Here is a 19,513-nt window from a genome sequence, read left to right as displayed (position 1 = left end):
AGCAGAGGTAAATTAACAGTCGTGAGAATTCAGCTCAATGAGCATGACCGTTCGGCTCCGAAGAGAAAATCTGAATGAGAGGTTGCATACCAGCTCCTTTTACCACTCGCCAATTTTCATTGGCCTTTTATCAAAGACCAGAGGTGTTTCGTGCTCCCAAGAGTGACCGCTAGTGTCAGTACATCGACACAACGTTGAGTGAGTGACAGATAGGGAACTAAATTTCAGAAACTTCTCTGGCTGAAATGTTTGATTTTGTTAATACTTTTTATGAAGAAAGATAAACATAAATGATGATAAAAGCCAAACTATTAAATTCTATGGATCAGTATTTACTGAGTAATCCATTATTTTGTAGACTGACATGTAAAATGACAATTTTCACCTTTGATTTTGGAGCAAAACTACTGGCCAAAAAAAAGAAAAAAGAAAATTAAAAACATTATAAAGGTGTCAGCATCATTATTTTATTTTTACATAGATTTTGGTAGGTATATTACTAAAATCAGTTGATGTCAGCACCCCTTGTTGAATTTTTTTTTTTTTTTTTTTAAGTTCCAAAGAGTACCTATTACTCCAGAAGTATTGAGGATATCTTTTTATAATTACAGATTCTGGTTCAGAACAAACTTTCTTTTTTTGTATCTTAATGTTTAAGGCCCTACATAGTTAAATCCCAGAGATGTGGGACTTTTACAATGTGGCTCCATCCGTAAATTGTACAATTTTACCAATTTTCAATGGTCAAAAACCAAATATGGGTCACATGGTATGAAGCTAGTTTTTCTAGTTCAACAAAACAAAGGTCTAAAGTACAAATTCAGTTGAAATTAGAAATGTACCTTTATTTATTCACATACATTTTTTTTTAATGTCAGAATCTCCAAAAATAATATTAAGAATAAGCAACACTTGTCCCAACCCATGTTTTTTTTTTTTTTTTTTTTTTTTACATTTCAACACTTGCATGCTTCTTCGCATAATTGAACTTGTTTCTGGCCTTGGGCACCAAACCTTGCTATCAAACAGCGTTTGAAACAAGCATGTCTTGCCTTCTACCTTCACAAATCAGTGTAAACATGTAGATCTAAGTTAGGATGCACTAATCAGTGAAATAACTCTTTTAAATAGGAACACTTTCACCACCCCTTGGGTTTTAGGTGCTTATGTGTGTTGACCTGTTTTCATTGCTAATCTTCTCTGATTTAAGCTTTCTCAGAGCGAGAGTCATAGATGTTTGTGTCATAGATGGTATCAGATCCTTCAGAAATGACAGGGGTTTTCACGAGAGCCTCTCTTTGGCTTCATCTCCTCCTAATCAAAGCAGATTTAGTGGCTCAGTGTTTTAAGGGTTCTGTCGCCTTTCACAAGTGATGTCACGGTTGAGATCAACTCGCTAATCGGGGGCGTTTAGTTGGCTTTGGCCCAAAAACAAGTGTGTGTCAGTATGCATATGATTTGTTACTGTGGGTTTTAAGTGGTGCGGTATTTAGTGGTGCTTGATAAGGTGTTACACACAAATGTTATAAACTTATACTTACTGTAGGGAATGGATTTGAACAAACCCTGAAGAGACACCTGTGAATATTTGAATGAATCCTACTGGATTCTTTTTAGTTCATGATCTGTTCTAGCCCATAAGAAAGAAAAATCACCAATGAGATCTCTTTAATATGTTATGAGAATAATTCTTATGAAATTGCCAGATTTTCATCGTAGAAGTTGTGTTTAACGCCTGAGGACATGGCAGAAATGTCACTGTCCGCTAAAACTAAAGTAGAACAATTATTTTAATTTCACCCTTATAAACACAGAGGAAGTTGTGGGTTCAATACAAGTTAAGCTCAATCGACAGCATTTGTCACATAATGTGATTACCACAAGAAATCATTTTGAAACATCCATTTCTTTATAAAAAAAATTTTTTTTGCAGTTACAGTGAGGTGCTTACAATGCAAGTGAAAGGGTCCAGTCCATAGTCACAAAATACACAGCATTTCAAAAGTATAGCCATAAGGTGTTAAAATTATACATGTGTCACGGATCCTTCTGACCCACCTACCAATTTCACTCAACCCTCTCACTCTCCTGAGTACTGATCACCCACACCTGCCTCCAATCATTGCATCAATCAACCCCTCTATATAAACCTCATTCCCCTTCCATTTTGTGTCTGGTCTCAACTTTGTGTACAGACTCACTTATGATTATCTCCAGCGGTCAATACCAGCACGATTCCTCTCCAGCAACTCTTCTACTCCAAACGTTTCCTCTCCAGTGTCCATCTCCTCAATGCAAGCTTTGTTGTTGCAAACCCTCCACCTCAAGGAAAGTCACCATCTCAATCAGCATTAGTCTTCATCACGTAATCTATCACCACTGCAACCCAGTACAGTCACATCAACACTTACCTGCGGTCTTTGTGTGTCAATAAATACCTGCTTCATCCTCAAGTCTGAGTATATGTTACAACATGTTAACTTGATTTTAGTGTGATATAATTGCTTACTGTGTCTGTAAAGTTATATCCAATATTACTACTTAGTAGTCATGATGACATCACACCATAAACCCTGTAATCTGGTAAATGCCGCAACATCAGTAAATCCCATATTTTATCAAACTGAAATCATGTTAACATGCATATTGTTAGTCATTTGGCTATACTTTTGAAACTGTGTGTATTTTAGTGTTTATTGACTGGCCCCATTCACTTCTACATGTTGTTGACAGAGCTTGAATTGAATCTGGAACATTCCTTTTAATTGTGATTTTGGAAAGATATGACAACTAATGTGATTTCAAGTTTTTAAAAATGGTGAACATATGTTATAAATCCAGTATTTAAAGACATGCATGATGTGGTCATGAAAATGTACTGTATAGTAGGAATCTGCCAGCCACCTCACCACTCACATTTCCTTAAGAAAATGTAAAAACCTAGTTTGTGGATGAAATATTCCTAATGAACAGGGCGAGAGAGAAAAAGACATAGAGGCATTGGAACATGTCTTGCTCTTTGACTGCTCAGCCTCATAACTCTGAAATGAGAAATATAGGAAGGAAAGGAAGCAATCTACTTACAGATAATCCACACACACACACACAGAGCTGTGGAGACTGAGAGGGGAGTATGGTAAGTTAATCGCTGCAGTGGGAGTGACACAGTTTAAGAGTTTCTGTGTGTTTCTCCGGAAAGACTCGGATGGAAAGAGCTTCACCTTTTAACAACAGTACAGTGTATGTGTAGGTTAAAGGATCCACCCGCTGGAATGTCATCTCTCAAATACCAAACACAGCTGCTCACAGCACAGTTCCTATCTATCTGTCTGTCTGTCCGTTCACTTTTTTTCTTCAATTGAGATGCTCTCAAAGGAGAACTTGACCTTTAAACTCCACATCCCAATCTACTCCAAGTGCTGCCCTACATATTCTTCTCATTTAATGTTCTATTTCTATCAGAAATACATCACATTATAGATGTCATATAGGTTGAAAATGCTGTTTCATGATGGCTTTAAGTTCAAAGAATGTTTTTATTCTCTTGTTCTTAAAAAAAATAAATATCTTAGTATTGACTAAAGAACCCAGAAACCAATAGACAAATCTAAAAAGTTACACAGCAAATCGCTGCACTGTTGGTCACTAGTTGGTGTTTATACTGCTGGTTACACTTTGTTAATGACACATCAAGTCTGCTCCACTGTCTTCTCTCCCAAACTCTACTCATGTTTGTTACATTGCCAACGGTCACCATCAGCTCAAATAGCAACCGATCCTGTTATGTAACAGTAAGAACTTTATTCATATGCAAAGAACCATATAGCAACGCAAAAACCCTATTCTGCCAAACATGGTTTCTAGTAAGAAGAGGGAATTTTTGGTGAACATAAAGTGCTCCAAAAATGTAAGAACATTTAATTTTAAAAGTGTAGGGGTAATGAGCCTAATGACTGTGTTTTTGTGTGTTGACATAGTGAATGGAGGCTGGTCAACATGGACGGAATGGTCAGTGTGTAACAGCCACTGTGGGCGGGGCCTTCAGAAAAGGACCCGTAGCTGTACCAATCCTGCACCTTTAAACGGGGGATCACCGTGTGAAGGACAGGCCATCCAAAAACTCGCCTGCACCTCAATCTGCACAGGTTTGAATCTAAAAACTTTAAACAAGGTACATTAAGTCATTTCTGGTTACACCAGGTAACATCGGCTTTAATAAAATGACATATATAATGGTAATATGTGCAGATGTAGGTCCCTCACTAACTTTAAAGAAATAGTTCAACCAAAAATGAAAATTATGTCATTATTTACTGACCCTCATGCTATTCCAAAGCCGTGTGCCTTTCCTTATTCTGCATAACTTAAAAGGATATATTTTAAACATTGTTGAGAGCACTGATTTGTTGATAGTGACTCACTTTAATATTTTAGCATTCAAAAGTATCATAAAAGTAGTCTATGCAAATTGTTTGTTTTATTCCAAGTCTTCTGAAGATACTGTATGCAATCACATTGTATGATGAACACACCGAGATATAAGTCGTTATTCACACTCAAATTAAATCACTGATCAATTCATTCATATATAGCCATTCTATTGAAGGAGAGAATATCGACTTATAAAAAAATTTAAAAAAAAGATTTTAATAAAAACTTGATCCTTTTCCAGTCTAGTTTGACTTCTTTGATTCTTGATATCAACAGACAAATGCATCTATTCCACAGCCCAGCTTTAAAGTTCAGCTTTAAAGTCAGATGCCTCCCCTATACTTTGGCCCCTAGGGGCCCATAAGGGTCGAGCACATTTCGATTCCTCATTCCCTCCCGCTGGTGAGAGTGAGGCCACTCTGAAGCAGGTGAGATTAAAGTATCTTTACCCAGCAGGAGCGATGCCACACTTACTCGCTAATGGCTGACCCATATTGCACAACCGCTCGCCCATGCACTTAGAATTCAGAGAGAGGATGTGAATCCAGACCAGAAAAAACCAGAGCAGAGCGATAGATTAAAGTCTGACAGAGGAGGATGCGTGGATAATAAAGGGATCATGTTGTGGAAAACAGGATTTTTCTTGCTCTTCAGAAATGAGAATTCCGTTTACCATGAAGACATACTTAATGCTCCTGCAGTCCACCCAGACCATTTATCGTATCTAGTTGTCGTGGTTATGACATCACAACCTTGAATACATTAGCATATGACCACCTACAAGCTGCTTTGTAACTGCAGTTTTTCAAAACAAAGCTACTTAGTTAACATTAAAGTAGTTAAACAGCAGTAAAACTACTCTTTTAAAACAGTTAGCTACACTACAAGTTACAAACAAAAATGAGGGACCTTTTAATTTAAAGATCAAGAAGTATGCTTAGTCTAGGATTTAATCCTGCATAAGGTGTGGGACCTCTTTTCGTAACAATTTCATCATTTTCAGCGAACGTTTGACTCTCCTTATGGTCATTAATTTTTATGTCTTCAACAATGTTATTCTTCCTGGATTTGGCCTGACGCTTGTCTGCTACGTAACTTGTACATGACGAAAGCGCTTTGAGTGTAGTGTCATCTTATAAATATGTAAATGTAAAATTCATTCATTCATTCAATCTGGAACTTGGAGTTTTCCAACCTCCTTATCGGAAATAATGACTGGATTGCAGCCCGAAGTCAGACATCCAACATGTGAAGTCGGAGTAGATCGATCAACCCCAACTTCAGCAAGAAGCGTCATTTGACGTCATTTCCAAGATGGCACCTGACCAACGAGAATAAACTGGAGCTGGGTTTTGTGAAACACAAAGACATTTTTAGTATTTTCACTGCACGAAATGTATGAATATGCAACATACAATAAATATACAAGAGAATGTTATGAAGAATTGTTTGTGTATCAATCAATGCCTACGCTTTCACCTATTTTGCTCGTGAAATAGCTACTAGATAGCCAGCTAGCTAGCATCTGGAAGACTGTGCATGTGTTTATGCACTTGACATGTGTTCATGTGACTGTGACGTGTGATTGACTGAAATGCATTGAGGTCAGAATTGGGACATTTCAACTTGGATATTCCCACCTCCGACTTCATCTGGAACACAGTATTAAGGTCATTACATCCACTGAAAGACTTTCTTGCCTGTGTCAAAAAATTAGTGGACATGACAGCGCTGTGGATTATACACGTTTAACTAAATAGTGCATAAATAAACAGCAATGTGTTGATGTCGGAGTTGCTGTTGTGTTCAGTCAATAGCTGTTTTGCATTGTCAGTGCTGTCTTGTTCGGTACACAGCAATATCATATTAGCCGAATAGCTAGCTAGCTAGCAGCTACCTAGCCTCATTCCTGGTTTATATGACAGCAGGGCTAGGTAGCCGCAAACCAGCTTATACCTCCTAACTGATTGAATGTCTTTTAGTCATTTAGCTAGTTGTTTGTATAACTTTGCCGAACTGCTTGCGTTTTTAGAGAAATGCACCTGATAGTCTAATGTAGATGTAGAACAAAGGTTAAATATCGAAAATTAGCCTTCTCAAAAGTTTATCTTCAACAAAGAGGATTTTTTACATCAATAAATATCGAGATTGTTTTAACGCCCAGCCCTAGTGTAAACTGCACCGGTGCATGGAAGTTAGCCAATCAGGTCTTAAAGGTACAGTAACAAAAACAGCCTGTTTAGTTCTAAGTGTCAGAGAGTGGGTAGAAAATGATGATGAAAAACAAAATTATGGTTGTTTTTGGTGTAAGAAACCTTAACTAACATTTAAGAGGTAACTTAGGGTCATATTTATATCCTATTTAATATGACACGATTGAAATAAGGCTGCGGGATAATAGGTACAGTCTTTATAAATACGTTGTAGTGTTGCGTACCTTGGTGTTGATTTTTCAAGTGACAAATCAATGAAAGTACGTTTGTTCAAAACTTCCCGGTGGACAGAAAACTCCAGAAAACACGAGTTTTGGAAATTAGATGTGACCTAGAACTTTAGGCCCTGATTTACTAAGACCCACAATAACGGGTACTAATTTGCTTGTGCAGTCTATCAAATTGTGCATTGCATGTTGTGGCCATTTTGCGGGTGATTTACTAAGAAAAACGTGCAAATAACTACACATGCAGTTATGCTGGACACACCCTCCAAAAGGAGGATTTTGCATGTGACAATTGCACCAAATGCGTGCTCACTTACAGTACTGCTCTCAATAAATAATACCATTTTATTTTTATTCAATCACTGATTCTAGAGATAAGGTACAAAACGTTCAAAATCTGAGTTTTTATTTTTTAATACTAAATTAATTTGAAATTGATATATTTGTTGACAAAGATCTCAGCTAATGAACCATGTAAGGGAACAGGTTTGTATAAAAACACTTTTTTTCTGAAAATGTACATATATTCACTTCATAACCTGCATCTTACTGTGATGTGTGTCAACTCCGTCAGACACACAAAAAGCATAATGTTTTAATTTGATCCATCCAACAAGAGTGTACAGTATTTAATTATCTAATAATAGTGTTCAGTAAAGGAGTTAAGTGGTAAAACACATTCTATAATATTTTTTTCTTCTGTTTTTACACTATTCTGAAAATTGTAATATTTTTTAACATTGTAACCTCTTGCTGAGGATAGGTTAATTTGCATGTGCTTCCAAGTATAGAGCATGCATTTTAAAAAATTCTAAGAATCAGTTATTCATAAATGTATTTATTTAGACAATACCACCATAAAATTCCTGCTATTTTCATAAATGTAAGAGTAGTTGATGAGAATACTGGTGTAGATGTTCAAGATCGATTGTGGAATGGAGGACAAAATCACCTGAATTCATAATATTGTATTTTCTTCTTTGTGAATTATGTACATGTTAATCCATCAACAAAATCTGAATTTCAAACAGCTTGACCATGATAAAGTTGCATTCGAGAAAGACATGGGAGGCTACACATGAGAGAACCAGCGTTCGATGCTCATTTCGCGGCAGCCAGACACATTTGTTCGGCGTACCGGGGCGTACCGGTCAACCCACTTCGATCGAGCACTGGAGAGAACCATCACTTAAAATATTTCAGTTAGATTCATTTGCAACGACACCGGCCTGTATTTTGTGGATTTGATGGCACGCCTCAAAATTGCATATTAATATTAACATCTGAAAGACGCAACCCTTAGAAGACTACATTAGTAGATCAGCTTTGAACTTTTTTGTGCATGCTGTCAAGTTTGCATGTTTTTATACATGCAAACCTTTAATAAATCAGGGCCTTAGACTGTACAACCTATTGAACAGACTGTACTTCAATCCTTTACACAGCCTTGTTTTTAATTCACATCAAATTAAATATGCTGTTTACCCTAAAAACAATCAGCGCTTATCATACCACATACCATAAAAATGCATAACACTTATGTACTTGTATTGTTTATAGTTATTAATGTTGTTTCTTTGTATGTATATTGTGTGCAGTTGACGGGGAGTGGGCTGACTGGAGCAAATGGTCGGCATGTAACACAGAGTGCACTCAGTGGAGGAAGAGAGAATGTAACGCCCCTGCACCGCAAAACGGAGGAAAAGACTGTGACGGAATTACACTACAGTCCCAGAACTGCACTGACGGACTATGCCTACAAAGTAAGTGAACAATCACACACATACAAACTACATTCACAGAACTGCTCTGTTGGACTCACATTCAGGTCTGACTCCATTCTGGTAAGGAACACCGAACTTTTCACGAGCCAATCAAATCCTGAACTCTTATTTTTACCTTGTTGAATATCTTATTTCACCTGGAAGTACATCACACTACGGAAGTAAAATTGGTTTTGAATGTCATTTCATGATATTTGATGCCTATTGAATATTCCTCTCGATAGAGTGCAACAGAGCACATCCACTTTTTCAGCCATCTTGGTTCTGGAAGTATTTTTCCCAGTCATTTTTTTCCATAAGGATTTCATAAAGTACTTCATAAAAGAGTTCCAAGCCATGAACAAAACCATTTTAAAACCAGACAAGAAGATTAAGGTATTGCGAAGCATTGCAAAATACCTAATTGTATTAAAAATTATGAAAAATATGTATAGAAGCCATTTATTTTTAGTTTATTGCAAAATATTCAGATATTTACTTTATATAAGATATAGTACTTTGATAGTGTAGCGAAACTGGTGTCATTTGTAATGTGTCATCATAGTGCTGCGGTTTGTTTGCCGCAGTTCTCTAATTGGTGGGTCGTTTTTCTTCAGGATTATGTTTAGTGTAGTTCTCCACCAGGAATTTCGCTATCAAACACTTTTTTTTATTTTTTTATATGAAGTTCAAATAACGCAGACTGATGGCTTCAACAGAAACATATACCATCGATTAACAACCGTAGAGCTCATGGTAGTTCTGTTTTAAAGGTTTATAATTGTTAAAAATCAATTCCCCTATAGAAAAAATGAATGGGATTTTACTTCCAGAACCAGACTGTTGCAATCTACAACAATGGACATTTTCTTATTTATTCCTCCTGTACTTAATGACACTTTCAACTGTTTCAATTACTGTCACAGTGGACACAATGAAAATTGGTTGTGAGAATTTAAGAAAATGGAGATTTGATCATTTCAAAACTGACAGCTGACATGAATGTGTGTAATTGTAAACCATCAGTGTGGTAGTTTAATTTGTTTGCTGGTGTTTAGAAAAATTGTTGTTTGTGGTAAGAGAGAGAAAGGCTGCGGGTGTGATTCTCCTCTCTGTTTTGTGCTATGAAATGGATTTCACTGTATCTTAGGCACTTCCTCTATAAAGTTTCAGCTTTAAAAGTGTTTTTTTCCTAAAAGTTGTGCATGCAAAATCCATTTAACTGCACTGATCTCACAGCTTTCTCCAATTTGAAATCTCTGTCTCTCTCTCACTCTCTTTCGCTGCCTACCCAGGTAGCATTTTAAGGTATTATCGTTCAAGGGGTCAAACTTTGGCTAGTTAGCATGGTCTAGATAGCCCAGTTAGAAGATACCTGTATATATATATTGTGGCCGAATGATCTGCCCCTCTGGCTCATCATCGTCACCCCGCCTCTTAGGGCCGCCCTTCAGCCAGGCTCACAATGGGAGTTGGCAGGATAGCGAGAAGAGGTGCATAATTAATAAGCCTCGTTTGGTCAGCGGTGAATGAAGCACACCTGATGGGAATAATACTTCATCACTGCTGTCTTTAAAACGCAGTGTGCACCTCTTCTCGGTGAGCCAGCTTCAAATCTCCACATGTGCACACACTGGCATCCTTGCACACCCAGGACCAGAGCTGGGAGGGTTTGGCGCTGGATGAGATGGACGCGCTGCCAGACCCGTTCTTCGAACCCCTGGACGCGTTAATGAGTCGCCGGGGGTGAACAGCTCACGTTGCCACCAACGGGCTAGATGCTGGGCCGCTTTCCCATCATGCTTGCCGTGGGCCTGGGAAGACAGGGCGCCAGTGACGCCGCCGCCCCTCACGCCGTGGACCTTGGAGGGGAGCGTGAGTGGCCGACTGACCCAGCCCGTGCCTGGGCTATCCTATGGACACTACTCCACCCCTTCATATATTATGGGTGTAGCGATCCATAGTTACATCAGCCATGTCCGTAAGCATTTCTACTGAAGCACGAAGCAAGCGCCAGAAAAAAGTAGCAGCCAAGAAAAAATCATGGATAACATATAGGTGAAGTTATAACATACATCATTTCAGTATATTACGGTGGACCTCAGAGGATGAAATGATGCCAACTCCAACCATAAGACATTTGATACTTCATATGCCATTGCCTGAACCTTGGATTTAGGATAGACCTCACCGAAATTACAGTCCAGTTGAACTGCGAAGCACCTCACTGATCTCTGCCTACATCACCTCAGTCTAATGATGGACTACACTCTTGAAATGGAATCCAGTTAATCCAGGATGGACTTCAAAGACAGTAGTCATTCATTTTATAGTTCATACAAAATCTTTGTTTAAACACTGGCCCTTAACACTTACTTAGTTTACTAATTTTAAACCATGACTTGCACTGCACATAAATAACTAATATTGGCATTATATTCATGTTTTTTAGCCAGAGGGGAACTGGCCCCCACAGTGAACCTGGTTTTTCCTAAGGTTATTTTTCTTTATTAACCAACATCTTATGGAGTTTTGTGTTCCTTGCCACAGTCGCCTTCAGCTTGCTCACTGGGGTTCTAAATACAATTATTATTTAAAAATGTAATTATTTATTTTTAGACACAATTTACAATTACACAATGATGACTAAGACTTTATAGATATTACAGTTTCATTTTCTGTTAAAGCATGATTTTCTGTAAAGTTGCTTTGAAACGATGTGTGTTGCGAAAGGCGCTATACAAATAAAAATTACTTGACTTGAAGTTTCTATTTAAAAGCAAACACTCCACTCCAGCACTCCCATGTTCTTTCGACAGTGCAGAAAAAGACCGGTCTAGGGACGCTTTGCTGAAGTTGTTTTTGGGGTTGAAACGCCCTTTTTCTGAAAGATTATTGTAGGTTTGGGCTCCTTTAAATTCCCATCAGGATCGGTGGATCAGGATAAACTCAAGGTTTGGCATGATTTATGATATTTCATGGATCACCATCATTGTTATCGTGTCTGCTCTATTTAGACCCATTCACCACACAGCTGCTATTGGTAGATTTGAACTTTTCACAAAGGAATTCATAAACTGATCACAAACAGTTTTTTTCAGTTTCCAGCATGCAGCTGCTGTGCATCTGTGTTTTATTTTGTATTTGTTTGTCTAAAACCATTCCACTTTGTATCTGAGATTTCTGATCAGCCTATGGGGACGAGAGAGGAGGGCTTTACATGTGTCGGTTTTGGCTTTCATTCTCTCGCATATGTTTTTCGTTTCTGTATCTCTTATCTCGCAGAATCTTCGACTTCATCATCTTTCGCTTGTGAACTGTTCCCAGCTATCTACTGTAGTCCAAGCACACTGGCTGTTTGTCCTTTCCTTTCAATTGGTGTTTTGCTCTTTGTTTGTACCATTTTATGATTGTGTTCTCTCAAGTCACATAACATTTCAACATATACACACAACAGTGTGACATCACAATGTGGAGGAAGTAGAGTAAGAGTCATTTTGGCAGTTTGGTTTCAACAAATGCTCTTTTGCAGTGAGGAGGACGTTTTGAGTTCTGAAACTTACAGTATGTTTTTATAGAACAATGACCTCTTATATGTCAAAAGTTTAAGGTAAATTTGATTCCTCATGTCATGACCACTTTAAAGCCCCGGTCACACTAGCCTTTGACCATGCAAAATTATTTCGGACAATACAATGGACAGGATATGATGTCACACACGAGGGCTTCTGGTTTGAATAAATAATAAACACAAATAACAAATAATATTATATTCAAAGTGATAAAGTATACCATCAAACTTGCAACAATAAAAACACACAGCTTTGAAATGTGTATTCTGCGTTTAGAAACAAGAGGTCAGCGTGTGACATTTCAATCTACTAGTGGTCGCACACCTTCATCATATGAATTTGCAGGTCCAAGTTCACCAAACTTTGGTGCGAAATTTCTTTGCATTAACTTGTGTTTCAGGTCTCAAGCGTTCTGATGCAAAGTCTAGTGTGACTGCAGCTTAAGGGTGATTCTCAAGAAATCTGTCAGGAAAAAGTTCTGGGCTGTGTTTCCCAAAAGCATCGCAAGCTTAAGTTGATCATGGAGACCATCGGTGCCATTGGTTTCTACGATCAACTTAGCTTACGATGCTTTTGGGAAATGCAGCTCTGGTCCTATTTTACACCAAAATCAATAGAAACAAATATTAGATTATATTTTGCATATATAAAAATGAAAACCTATTTTAGGGGCCATTAAGATTTTTTACATTGTGACATTATTTTCATGACAGTTAAGCACATTTTACACCCCGATTCTCATTACCACAATGCGAAAAAGATGGCCATTATGATATATTAACACAATAAGAAAAAAATTATGTATTATTTAAATTGTAGTACTTACAAGTCATAGTAGTATTCTTTTGGTACTACCTTTCAATTTTGCTGATTTTAATTTAAATCATTGTACAACCTCATATTTTTTACTGTAATACAGTAAAATCATGACTGTGCTACAGTATTGAGAATCACCAACGAAAACAATGGGGAACAGTAAAAGTAAAACACACAGACGTGTTATGGTAATGAGAACTGGTTGTTAAAATGTGTTTAAGTGTCCTGAAAAAAAATATCACAAATCAAAAAATCTTAAATGTGGGCTTAATTTTATTTACGTAAAATATAATTCCATATTTTCTTGTATTTATTTAGAGTTAAATATGATCAGGATTTCTTGACAGGTTTCATGAGAATTACTTGTAAAAGTCAACATCAAATCAAAACTGACCCTATTCACTGTCATAATAAATGTTTGTGGTTTTATCGTGTACGATTCATCAGTGCATGTTATTGAACTGCTCTCTGGAATACTTGGTTCTGATTGGTCAAATATTTTTATTGTCCACTAAAATTGATAATTGACTGTCAACTGATGTTATAGTTCATGCATAGCTTAGGTCGTTTCATGTATCTCGTATTACTCTGCGGTCAGTTTCTTCTAACATAATGCAATAATTTCAACCCAATATTCAATTCAATATCTCATATGCATTTATTTATATGGTAAGTAGCCATGTATTAATTGGGATAATGTGCAGTCATCTGGTCATTATTGCAAACTAAACCCCTTTAGGGTGATAAAAGACTTCTTTACTTCGCTTTGGGGTCCTGATTCCCAATCTAACGTTATGAATACTATTTCATGTAGCGTTGAATCTCAAACGGCAGCTGCTGGGCAGAGGATAATCTGCATGTTGATGTTACTTAACTAAGTTGCTTTAAAATCCGCTGATAATATGCTGAAGAAGACTGTGATGTCTCCCTTACAGCATTTGCCCTTTAAACATGTCTTTACATGTCACTTCAGATGTGAGCTTAAGGATATTGTGGAGCTCCTTAAAACTGGATTAGGTGAAAACCAAATTTTATTTATAAATATGAAGCCCAGAGATACGAACGGAGTCAAATATCAAACAACATTAAACAGACTTTCATTGTAGGCAGAGTGAGTCTCCGCAATTCTTTATAAAAACAACTTATCAGTCATAACATCAGCCAGACTGCTTTTTTTGTCTTTGATGAGAGCCATATTTTACAATATCTGTATTACCATCCTTTTATCTGTTGTTTTTTTTCTTTCTGATCATGACAATATGCTTGCTTTTGAGAAAGTGAAAGGCACTTTCAAAGCCAATTTTAAAGACAAACAGAGTCATATCTGTTAAGCCTATACGTTTTTGTCCATGATTTTGCTGTCTGAAACATTTGAGGAATCACAAAACATTTATTTTGCCATAGGAAAAATGTTCATTGGCAGTCTTCTATAGTAATTGCCTTAGTGGTGAAGCTCCGGGTTCTGAGAGTGTCCAAAATTTTGGGCAGCAGTCCTGCTGTGAAACTGCTTCTACATTTTTTACTTGCAAAATATATTTTGAAACAAAGATTCTTAGAAGAATATTTCAGCTCTGTAGGTACATACAATACAAGTGAATTGTGATCAGGCCTTTGAAGCTCCAAAAAGGAGATTAAGCCAGCATAGATGTAAACCATATGACTCCAGTGGTTTAATCCATGTCTTCCGAAGTGATCCAGTTGGTTTTGAGAGAGAACAGACCAAAATATAACTCCTTTTTCACTTTACTGTACATCGAGCCATGGCAGTCTCTAGGCACGATCATGATTTGAAGCTCAGTTACACTTCCTAGTGCTTGACCCATGCGCAGAGTGCTAGATGGCACAATAGGAAGTGTTATCAAGCTTGAAATCTTGATTGCCAATGAGACTGTTGTCAAGATGTACAGTGGAAAAGGAGTTACATTTTCGGACGTTGATAGAGAGGGACAGTCGATATTTTACATTGTTGTTTATAAATGGGTATAGTTTATAGTGTATGTGATTTCCTCACTGTACTCCCAGAATTGTTGAATTCTTTCTGCTGTGTTGACTTGTTCTTGGGCTCCATCCTATGTTTGTTATCCGGTCCATTCATGCTCATGCGCACTTCTAAAAAAACCTGTAAGGACGCTGCTTACGCGTTTACATGACCACATAATCCACGTTCTCTGGGAGAAACAGTCCAGGTGTGTTAAACTGCTTTCTCTTCCGTGTTCGATTCAAGTTGAGTCCAATCGACAGCATTTGTGGCATAATGTTGATTACCACAAAAATATATTTCGACTCGTCCCTCCTTTTCTTTAAAAAAAGCAAAAATTTAGGTAACAGTGAGGCACTTACAATGGAAGTGAATAGGGCCAACTTTTGGAGGGCTTAAAGGCAGAAATGTACGTGATGCTATGCAAGTGGAAGCAGCCTAGTGGCGTTCTCTGCTTCACTTTGCCACAATTATCCTTTCAATCAAAATTACTGTGTGAGAACTGATTTAGTTTTGATTGTTAAACTGCTCGGAGAGTGTAGGATGTTGAAGAATTTGAAATCATAGGCCTGTGGGGACAATAAAAAGCATTTACGGTCACACGCGTCTGACGACTCTCGAGCAAGATGGCATTGGTCCGGTTAGGAATGACAGCATGTCTCAGGATGTAGGTCAAGATATTGCAAACATTTATGCAGTACTAATGAAAATCTCGACTGACATGAAGAGCCTCGCAGAAATACGTAGAGCAGTCACATCTATTGAGGTGAAACTTTCCACCCTGATCACAAGAATAGACGGGGCTGAAAAGGGAATCGAGTCTCTGGAAGCCGCCAGAAAAGAGCTGCAGACTAACTCGCCGGCCACCAAATCTTATATGGATCAGGTGTTGGAAAAATTAGAGGATATGGAAAATCGAAGCAGATGTAATAATGTTCATTTCGTTGAAATCTCCGAGGCGAGGATTACAACATTATGTTTTTTCCGGACTTTTCAAGTGTTACACTTGCGAAACAGGAGAGATTCAAAGAGTGTGAGAAATTACTTCACACACAGGATGTGAGCTTCGCTTTGCTTTTCCCGGCTAAACTGAGAATTGATGCCAAGGACGAACGTAAGACTTTCACATGCCCATGAGAAGCTATGGCCTTCATTAAATCCATGGAGTGAGTGGGTTGCATTTTGCTGTCTGAGAGGGTTTGTTGTGCGGTTGGTTGCCCATAGTCTATCTCACTCGATCTACTTCGGTGGGCAGTGGTGGCTCAGCAGCTCTGGGTTACTGATCAGAAGGTTGGGGGTTCAAGCCCCAGCACTGCCAAGATGCTACTGTTGGGCCCTTGAGCAAGGCCCTTGACCCTATCTGCTCCAGGGGCGCCGTATCATGGCTGACCCTGCACTCTGACCCCAGCTTAGCTGGGATATGTGAAAAAAAGAATTTCACTGTATATGTGCAAATGTATAATGTGTGATGAAAAATAAAATAAAAATATAATTAAATTACTTTTTTTATTATTATTATTTTCTCTTTTCCTTTATTTGTTCATTTTGTGGGTTTGATGTTGTTATTTACAGGGCCTATTTCATTGAAAACCTTCATGTGCAGTTCAATTGTATGGTGTATGTTAAAAAACACCGGACTGAAGTAATCTTGTAGCAATGGTGTCGCAGAGGGTCTCGTGTGTGTGCATGGACCGTCGGATTTCCGGGGGATGGACACTAGTTGGGACTGTTATGCGCGAGGTTGAAGTGCTTTTTTTTTTATCTTCTGTGGCTTAAGGATTTTATGATTACATCAATGCTGAATCATGGTCTATATATTTTAGCCTTGGGTACAAGATTTTTGTCAATATTTCACACTTTAATATAGGTAAAATGTCTCTCTCCACGTGGAATATTAATGGGCTGTGGAACCCTATAAAAAGGAAGGTTAAATCTTTTCTTAAGCGTAAAAAATTTGATTTAGTGTTCCTTTGTGCCTTGCGCCTTTCTCCACAGGAAGCTGAAAAACTTGGCAGGGCATGGGGTGGGCATGTGTTTTGTAGTGCTGGTTCGAGTAAGAGCAGGGGAGTCATCACATTGATAAGTAAGCATTTACAATTGAAATGTCTCAAACAGATCAAAGATAATTTAGGAAGAGTCATTATTGTTTTGGCTGAAATACAGGGGCAAAATCTTATTATTTTATTATTATTAAGATTATATTAAATCTTAAAATTTATGCACCCAACGCTGATGATCAGAACTTTTTTTAGATCTTGGGGGAAAGTTACAAGCAGCTGGGATCCTTCATGATATGGTTTTGGGTGGAGACTTCAATCTTCAGTAGAGCCAGTCCTTGACCATAGTATTGCAAAAGTGTGTAGACCCTTTAGAGCAACATTGACACTACAGAGGATGTGTAAAAATCTTGTTCTTACAGACATTTGGAGTCTCTTGAATCCATCTGGGAGAGACTACACCTTTTTTCATCAGTTCATAAGATTTACTCTAGAATGTACAGTATTTTGTTTTTGCAGTATATCTAAGTCACTTATTCCATCTGCCACTGACTGCACAATTGGGAATGGTTTAGTTTCAGATCATGCTTTGGTGTGTTTAGAGATGTTGCCACATATAGAGAAAAGCAAATCATATAGATGGCACTTTAATACATCCCTTCTACAGGAACCAGCATTTCAACAAAAGTTAAAGACAGAAGTCAATATTTATGTAGAAAACAATTGGTCCTCTGTGGGCGTAGAATGGGAGGCGCTTAAGGCAGTTCTTTGGGGGCAGATCATACAGTATTCCTCATTTATTAAAAATATCAAAGCACAGGAATTCATAGAATTGGAAAAGAGCATTAAAAGTGCTGAAACAGAGCTGAAGCGCCTAATGTCATCCAATGGTCTTAGAGCGTTGACTCAGCTAAAGTATAGGTACAATACTATTTTGTCACAGAAGGTAGAGTTTTGGTTATTCAGGGCAAGACAGACATACTGAGTCAGGGGACAAAGCAAGGAAATCTCTTGCCAGATACATAAATCAGAGAAGTCTTCTGGAGGCAAAATATTTACTTCTGCCACAGATATTAATAAAGCCTTTAAAGAATTCTGTTTTGATCTTTATAGTTCCACGTCTACCGCTAAGGATATTAGCAACTTCGTAGAGCCATTAGAACTCCCTAAATTGACGAGTTATCAAAAACACTTTCTTGACTCAGATATTACTTTGGAGGAGCTTGTTGAGGTAATTAAAGACTTGCCTACAGGTAAGGCACCGGGGCCAAATGGTTTTGCCGCAGAATTTTTTAGATCTTATGTCACAGAACTGGCTTCACTTATGTCATTAAAGAAAGCTGAACTACTGCCAACCATGATGCAAGCCCTGATCAGTCTTATTCTTAAAGATAAAGACCCAAATGAGTGTAAAAGTTATCATCCAATATCCCTGATCCAGTTAGATGTGAATTTTTTTTTTTTATAAAATTCAGGCTAATCAATTAAGTAGAGTAATTACATCTATTATACAAATAGATCAAGTGGGGTTTATTCATGGTCATAGTTCTTCTGTTAGTATTAGATGTTTATTAAATATTTTGTGGTCAGTAGTGAATGATCAGACCCCGATCGCTACCATCTCACTTGATGCTGAGAAGGAGTTTGATACGGTTGAATGGGAGTATCTTTTTAAGATTTTGTAAATTTACGGGTTTAGGAACACTTTTATTGGGTGGGTTAAGTTACTCTATAAACAACCATTAGCGGCAGTGCAAATTAATGGATTAATTTCAGATTTTTTTTTCTCTTGATAGGGGATCCCAGCAAGGCTGTCCTCTCTCCCCTTTATTGTTCTGTCTTGCCGTGAACCATTAGCAGCAGCAATAAGAAAAGAGGGTGATTTTCCTGGCATTGTAGTAGGAGGTGTGATGCATAAACTTCTAGTTTACACAGATGATATATTATTATTTGTCTCAGACCCTAGTAGATCTATGCCTAGCCTCCATAATATGATTAATTCTTTCTCCAAATTTTCAGGATACAGGGTGAATTGGTCTAAATCAGAAGCTCTTGCTCTGACAGCATATTGCCCTGCCACAGCTTTCCAACCTGGCATCTTTCAATGGCCCAAGCAAGGCATTAGGTATTTTATTTCCAGCAAATTTGAGAGATTTAGTTAGTTCATTTTGACCCATTAATGAAAATGTACTTGTGCAATGTTGACAGGTGGGCTTCATTACATTTGTCTATGGCAGGGAAGGTCAGTGTTATAAAAATGAATTGTATCCCCAAATTCAATTATCTACTACAGTCTCTCCCTCTAGAAGTTCCTCTTTCTTATTCTGAACAATTTGATAGGATATCTAAGTCTTTTATTTGAAATGGTAAATGACCTTGGTTGCATTTCAGTAAGTTACATAGACCTATTGACAAAGTAGGTTTAGGCCTCCCCAAAATTTTGTTTTATTACTATGCTTTTAGTCTCAGATACCTGGCCCATTGGTCTCTTCCACCTGAGAAAGCCCCTCCCTGGT

The 19,513-nt window shown here is 37.7% G+C and overlaps 2 protein-coding genes across 4 annotated transcripts in view; both read left to right on the top strand.

Annotated features, from left to right (window-relative positions):
* LOC127440017 (NAD-dependent malic enzyme, mitochondrial-like) overlaps positions 1 to 19,513 on the top strand; it is a 714,514-nt gene that overhangs the window by 363,956 nt on the left and 331,045 nt on the right. The gene's annotated exons all lie outside the window — the stretch shown is intronic.
* LOC127440002 (netrin receptor UNC5C-like) overlaps positions 1 to 19,513 on the top strand; it is a 232,031-nt gene that overhangs the window by 157,928 nt on the left and 54,590 nt on the right. The window contains exons 6-7 of the mRNA XM_051696358.1: positions 3,978 to 4,145; positions 8,470 to 8,634. Of these exons, the coding sequence (XP_051552318.1) occupies positions 3,978 to 4,145; positions 8,470 to 8,634 (333 nt within the window). The remainder of the gene's footprint in view (positions 1 to 3,977; positions 4,146 to 8,469; positions 8,635 to 19,513) is intronic.

This window comes from Myxocyprinus asiaticus, chromosome 4, assembly GCF_019703515.2.
Source record: "Myxocyprinus asiaticus isolate MX2 ecotype Aquarium Trade chromosome 4, UBuf_Myxa_2, whole genome shotgun sequence".
Classification (NCBI taxonomy): Eukaryota; Metazoa; Chordata; class Actinopteri; order Cypriniformes; family Catostomidae; genus Myxocyprinus; species Myxocyprinus asiaticus.
The sequence above is the reverse complement of the archived record's forward strand: the minus strand, read 5'-3'. Positions and strand labels throughout refer to the sequence as shown.